Raw genomic sequence first — 7500 nt, forward strand, 5'->3', positions numbered from 1 at the left:
GACAGAAAGCATGTTGGATAACAGATATAAGGGGATGGAAGACACAGTATGTACCTCCCTGCCCGCTATGGATTCATGGGCCTAATGGCTCTGAAGGACTATTTTTAATAAATAAAATAAAGGGGGTGTGTCTTTTTTACGAAACCCGCCGAAACCCTGCGAAACCCGCCGAAACCCGATGAAACCCGACAAAGTTATGGGAAGTAGGTGGCAGTGGGGAGTGAACCCAGAACTCAGGGAAGTGTACACCATTGGGGAGTGAACCTGGGACTGGGTTTCGGCGGGTTTCGTAAAAAAGAACCAGTGCTTTTTTACGAAACCCGCCGAAACCCGACAATATCCAGCAAAGTTATGGGAAGTAGACAACTGTGGGGAGTGAACCCGAGACTCAGGGAAGTGTACACCAGTCGGGAGTGAACCTGAGACTAAGGTTATCGGCCGGTTTCGGCGGGTTTCGTAAAAAAGAATTAGTGCTTTATTACGAAACCCGCCGAAACCCGCTGAAACCCGACAATATCCGGCAAAGTTATGGGAGTTTGGCAACAGTGGGGGGTGATTCTGGGAGTCAGGGAATTGCACACCAGTGGGGAGTTAACCTGGGACTGTGTAAAAAGGATATCAGTGGGAAATAAACCTGGGACTAAAGGGAGATGGATACCATTGAAAGTTGAAGCCGGATATGGGAGTTGAGTACCAGAGGAGAATGAACCTGACACTATAGAAGGTGGGCGCCAGTGGGGAGTGAACCTGGGACTCATGGAATTTCACACCAGTGGGGGAGTTAACCTGGGACTGTGTAAAAAGGATATCAGTGGGAAATAAACCTGGGACTAAAGGGAGATGTATACCATTGAAAGTTGAAGCCGGATATGAGAGTTTGGTACCAGAGGAGAATAAACCTGACACTATAGGAGGTGGGCGCCAGTGGGGAGTGAACCTGGGACTATGTAAAAAGGATATCAGTGGGAAATAAACCTGGGACTAAAGGGAGGTGGATACCATTGGGAGTTGAAGCCGGATTTGGGAGTTGGGTACCAGAGGAGAGAGAAACCTGACACTATAGGAGGTGGGCGCCAGTGGGGAGTGAACCTGGGACTATGTAAAAAGGATATCAGTGGGAAATAAACCTGGGACTAAAGGGAGATGAATACCATTGAAAGCTGAAGCCGGATATGAGAGTTTGGTACCAGAGGAGAATGAACCTGACACTATAGGAGGTGGGCGCCAGTGGGGAGTGAACCTGGGACTATGTAAACAGGATATCAGTGGAAATAAACTTGGGACTAAAGGGAGATGGATAAAATTGAAAGTTGAAGTCGGATATGAGAGCTTGGTACCAGAGGAGAATGAACCTGACACTATAGGGGGTGGGCGCCAATGGGGAGTGAACCTGGGACTAAGGGAATTTCACACCAGTGGGGAGTTAACCTGGGACTGTGTAAAAAGGATATCAGTGGGAAATAAACCTGGGACTAAAGGGAGATGGATACCATTGAAAGTTGAAGCCGGATATGAGAGTTTGGTACCAGAGGAGAATGAACCTGACACTATAGGAGGTGGGCGCCAGTGGGGAGTGAACCTGGGACTATGTAAACAGGATATCAGTGGGAAATAAACCTGGGACTAAAGGGAGGTGGATACCATTGGGAGTTGAAGCCGGATTTGGGAGTTGGGTACCAGAGGAGAGAGAAACATGACACTATAGGAGGTTGGCGCCAGTGGGGAGTGAACCTGGGACGATGTAAAAATATCAGTGGGAAATAAACCTGGGACTAAAGGGAGATGGATAAAATTGAAAGTTGAAGTCGGATATGAGAGCTTGGTAGCAGAGGAGAATGAACCTGACACTATAGGGGGTGGGCGCCAATGGGGAGTGAACCTGGGACTATGTAAACAGGATATCAGTGGGAAATTAACCTGGGACTAAAGGGAGGTGGATACCATTGGGAGTTGAAGCCGGATTTGGGAGTTGGGTACCAGAGGAGAGAGAAACCTGACACTATAGGAGGTGTGCGCCAGTGGGGAGTGAACCCGGGACTATGTAAAAAGGATGTCAGTGGGAAATAAACCTGGGACTAAAGGGAGATGAATACCATTGAAAGTTGAAGCCGGATATGAGAGTTTGGTACCAGAGGAGAATGAACCTGACACTATAGGAGGTGGGCGCCAGTGGGGAGTGAACCTGGGACTATGTAAACAGGATATCAGTGGGAAATAAACCTGGGACTAAAGGGAGATGGATACCATTGAAAGTTGAAGTCGGATATGAGAGCTTGGTACCAGAGGAGAATGAACCTGACACAATAGGAGGTGGGCGCCAGTGGAGAGTGAACCTGGGACTCATGGAATTGCACACCAGTGGGGAGTTAACCTGGGAATATGTATAAAGGATAACAGTAGGAAATATATCTGGGACTAAAGGGAGATGGATACCATTGGGAGTTGAAGCCGGATTTATTTCCCACTGATATCCTTTTTTAGATATTCACAGGTTAACTCCCCACTGGTGTGCAATTCCCTGACTTCCAGGTTCACTCCCCACTGGCGCCCACCTTTTATAGTGTCAGTTTCATTCTCCTCTGGTACCCAACTCCTATAGTTCGGCTCGGATACCCACAGTTATACATCTCCCACAGTCCCAGGTTAACTCCAAATTGGTGTGCACTTCCCTGAGTCCCAGGTTCACTCCCCACTGGCGCCCACCTCCTATAGTGTCAGGTTTCTCTCTCCTCTGGTACCCAACTCCCAAATCCGGCTTCAATTCCCAATGGTATCCTTTTCCCTTTAGTCCCAGGTTTATTTCCCACTGATATCCTTTTTACATAGTCCCAGGTTCACTCCCCACTGGCGCCAACCTCCTATAGTGTCAGGTTTCTCTCTCCTCTGGTACCCAACTCCCAAATCCGGCTTCAACTCCCAAGGGTTATCCATCTCCCTTTAGTCCTAAATTTATTTCCTACTTATCTCCTTTTTACACAGTCCCAGGTTCACTCCCCACTGGCGCCAACCCCCTATAGTATCAGGTTCATTCTCCTCTGGTACCAAGCTCTCATATCCGGCTTCAACTTTCAATGGTGTCCATCTCCCTTTAGTCCCAGGTTTATTTCCCACTGATATCCTGTTTACATAGTCCCAGGTTCACTCCCCACTGGCGCCCACCTCCTATAGTGTCAGGTTTCTCTCTCCTCTGGTACCCAACTCCCAAATCCGGCTTCAACTCCCAATGGTATCCACCTCCCTTTAGTCCCAGATTTATTTCCTACTGATATCCTTTTTACATAGTCCCAGGTTCACTCCCCACTGGCGCCCACCCCCTATAGTGTCAGTTTCATTCTCCTCTGGTACCAAGCTCTCATATCCGGCTTCAACTTTCAATGGTATCCATCTCCCTTTAGTCCCAGGTTTATTTCCCACTGATATCCTTTTTACATATTCCCAGGTTAAATCCCCACTGGTGTGCAATTCCCTGAATCCCAGGTTCACTCCCCACTGGCGCCCACCCCCTATAGTGTCAGTTTCATTCTCCTCTGGTACCAACCTCTCATATCCGGCTTCAACTTTCAATGGTATCCATCTCCCTTTAGTCCCAGGTTTATTTCCCACTGATATCCTTTTTACATATTCCCAGGTTAAATCCCCACTGGTGTGCAATTCCCTGAATCCCAGGTTCACTCCCCACTGGCGCCCACCCCCTATAGTGTCAGTTTCATTCTCCTCTGGTACCAAGCTCTCATATCCGGCTTCAACTTTCAATGGTATCCATCTCCCTTTAGTCCCAGGTTTATTTCCCACTGATATCCTTTTTACATATTCCCAGGTTAAATCCCCACTGGTGTGCAATTCCCTGAATCCCAGGTTCACTCCCCACTGGCGCCCACCTTCTATAGTGTCAGGTTCATTCTCCTCTGGTACCCAACTCCTATAGTTCGGCTCGGATACCCACAGTTATCCATCTCCCAAAGTCGAAGGTTAACTCCCAATTGGTGTGCACTTCCCTGAGTCACAGGTTCACTCCACACTGGCGCCCATCTCCTATAGTATCAGGTTCATTCTCCTCTGGTACTCAACTCCCATATCCGGCTTCAACTTTCAATGGTATCCATCTCCCTTTTGTCCCAGGTTTATTTCCCACTGAAATCCTTTTTACACAGTCCCAGGTTAACTCCCCACTGGTGTGAAATTCCCTGAGTCCCAGGTTCACTCCCCACTGGCGCCCACCTTCTATAGTGTCAGGTTCATTCTCCTCTGGTACTCAACTCCCATATCCGGCTTCAACTTTCAATGGTATCCATCTCCCTTTAGTCCCAGGTTTATTTCCCACTGATATCCTTTTTACACAGTCCCAGGTTAACTCCCCACTGGTGTGCAATTCCCTGACTCCCAGGATCACCCCCCACTGTTGCCAAACTCCCATAACTTTGCCGGATATTGTCGGGTTTCGGCGGGTTTCGTAAAAAAGCACTAGTTCTTTTTTACGAAACCCGCCGAAACCGGCCGATAATTTTAGTCTCAGGTTCACTCCCGACTGGTGTACACTTCCAGAGTCTCGGGTTCACTCCCCACAGTTGTCTACTTCCCATAACTTTGCTGGATATTGTCGGGTTTCGCCGGGTTTCGGGTTTGAAAAAAGCACTGGTTCTTTTTTACGAAACCCGCCGAAACCCAGTCCCAGGTTCACTCCCCAATGGTGTACACTTCCTTGAGTTCTGGGTTCACTCCCCAGTGCCACCTACTTCCCATAACTTTGTCGGGATTCGTCGGGTTTCGGCGGGTTTCGTAAAAAAGACACACCGAAATAAAGGTTAGAAAAAGAAAAAAAATTTAAAGAGTATTAAGAGGGCTACTTTAAAAAATATATAAAATAAAGGTTAGAAAAAAAATTATTAAGAGGATTAAGGGGGCTACTTAAAATTAAAAAACAAAATAAAAGTTAGAAAAAAAAAATTTAAAGAGAGGATTAAGAGGGCTACTTTAAAAAAAATATAAAATAAAGGTTAGAAAAAAACATTTTAAGAGGATTAAGGGGGCTACTTAAAATTAAAAAAATAAAATAAAAGTTAGAAAAAAAAAATTTAAAGAGAGGATTAAGAGGGCTACTTAAAAAAAAATAAATAAATAAAAGTTAGAAAAAAAAATAATTAAAGAGGATTATGAGGGCTACTTTAAAAAAAATATAAAATAAAAGTTAGAAAAAAAAAATTAATTCTGTATCTACCTTGGTTGTTTTGTCTTCATTAAAAATGGAAAAGATCAACCCGACAAAGCCTTTGTCCATCTGTTGATAATTGGCTTGAGTTCTCACATCTGAATAAAATGATGGAAGAAACATTTTATTGGTGTTAAATTAGGTGTGGTGTCTGGGGTCCCTCAACTGAGAGGGTCAAGAATAGCCCAACGCCAAGCCAGTGTGTCGTAAAAGGCGACTAATGGTGTGTGATTGCCCCATCTTTTGAGTCACCAGGTCCTCCAGGTTGGGGTTGGCAAAGGGTTAACACCCCTTTCGGTTAAACTCAAACCGTTACAGAAACGCGGACAGACAAACCAAATCCTTTTTTTAGCTTGGGCGACCGAAGAGTTTCTGGAATGACAGAATTTATGAAGGACAACAGAAAGGATTGGACTGAAACCCTCAGGGCAGAAGATCAAGGGGAAGGCCATGAGGAACATGGAGAAGAATTAAAGAAGCTGATATACAGAGAAGTGCTGAGACCTGGAATGAGATTAAAAAGATAGCTCAGGATAGAGAAGGATGGAAACTGTTTGTCTGTGGCATATACCCTGACCCAGGGTGAAAAAGGCAATGATGATGATGATGAAATTAGGTGTAAAAGACAACTGATTGGCCATTATAAATAATGTGTATGAATACAAATCCAACGTTTTTAGTTTTGGGTTAAATTGTCATTCAAGCAGAAGGAGAAAGATAGAAAGTATGATGAATAGAAGTACTAATACTCATTATATTTTTATCGTGCAATAACACATACTCGCAAGCTCGTTGTGGTATTGGGCTTGATAAAAATAACTCATTTAATAAATACAAAGAGATGAAAGAATTGTATATTAGGTTATACTGATACCAAAGGAATATGAAGAATGTGATTTCAAAAATATTAGGGAAAAGTTTAGATGCTAATATTTGACTTTGTTGTTTTTCTCAAGATGAAATTTGTGTGAAATTTTTATGATTTAATATAGGTCCTGATAGCTCAGTTGGTAGAGCACTCACTTCACATGCAAAGGGACTGAGAACAATTCCGGATAAAATCAAGATTTTTATCTTACCCCCCCCCCCCCCAACCCCCACCCCTCCTCTATCCACTCAGCAGTGACCGGGTAGCTGCAGGACTGTTAGATCTGGTGAAAGTACATTCGTCTTATCCAAAGGGTAGCAAGAAATTGTTTTTGTCCATTTCCCACCATAAAGCTGGGATAAACTCTGGCTCCATGGGCCTAATGGCTCTGAAGGACTACCATTTGTTTCGACATGCTGGATTGTCCTCAAAATCAACCAATTATTTAAGTCCTATCATTGACTTACCTACATGAGAGGGCCATACAGTTATATGTGGATGTGAGTGGTACCAGCCCACTACTCTCATTGGACAATTCAACTCCTGGGCCAGTTGCTATAGGCAGAGAATAATGAGCAGAGAGAATATTAATATTATATCTTAAGATGTCGAAGAAAAAGATAAAGTTTATTTGTATACATTATTATGATAAGACTTATTTCAAAATCAATCCATTTACATACATTGCTTCTATACAGAATCCATTCTAATTTACTAAGCATTAAACAAAACATATTTTTTTCGCTAGAGGACTTTATAATTGCGGCTATGTGGTCTCGTGCCATAACACTCACTTTCTGACTGGAAGGTCCAGGGTTCGAGTCCTGCACAGTGGCTCTTTACTCACATTCCCACATAACATTTAGATGTAAAATGACTACCTGGCAATTAACAGTGTCATCTCTGTCAAAAAAAAATTGTAATATTGCCTTACAGGCGTCATGTCTCGTCCTACGTGTAAAGTACAGTTAAATGTTGCTGTTGGCTGGAGCTCCTTGTAAAGCGTTTTGACTGAGCATGTTTAGTGGATTTTGCACAACATCAATGCTCAAGATTTTGGGGGGTTTTCTTGTTTTACTTTCTTTAGATAATTTACTTGCCCACTAATATCAAACTTGGAGATTTAAATAAATTTAAATAAATAGGAAAAGGCTCTTTACTCACATTTCCTCATAATATTCAAATGTAAATAATTACCTGGCCGTCAACAGTGTCATCTCTGTCAAAAAAAATGTAATATTGCCTTACAGGCGTCATGTCTTGTCCTACATGTAAAGTACAGTTAAATGTTGCTTTAGCTGGAGCTCCTTGTAAAGCGCTTTGACTGAGCACATTGGAAATAACTTTCAACATTTTTTTTTAGACTTGGGGGGGTCTGATAGTTTAAAGAAAGAGCATTATCTCTACCAGCACACAAACAGACTCG

At 43.6% G+C, this 7500-nt stretch overlaps 1 protein-coding gene across 1 annotated transcript in view; it reads right to left on the reverse strand.

Annotated features, from left to right (window-relative positions):
• Positions 1-7500, reverse strand: part of LOC144956161 (lys-63-specific deubiquitinase BRCC36-like) — an 18365-nt gene that overhangs the window by 8795 nt on the left and 2070 nt on the right. The window contains exons 3-4 of the mRNA XM_078886550.1: positions 6542-6629; positions 5216-5304 (exon numbers count right to left, since the gene is read on the reverse strand). Coding sequence (XP_078742676.1) covers positions 5216-5304; positions 6542-6629 — 177 coding nt within the window. The remainder of the gene's footprint in view (positions 1-5215; positions 5305-6541; positions 6630-7500) is intronic.

The sequence above is a fragment of the Berghia stephanieae genome, chromosome 10 (genome assembly GCF_034508935.2).
Source record: "Berghia stephanieae isolate SIO BIC M18660-M18661 chromosome 10, UCSD_Bste_1.3, whole genome shotgun sequence".
NCBI lineage: Eukaryota > Metazoa > Mollusca > Gastropoda > Nudibranchia > Aeolidiidae > Berghia > Berghia stephanieae.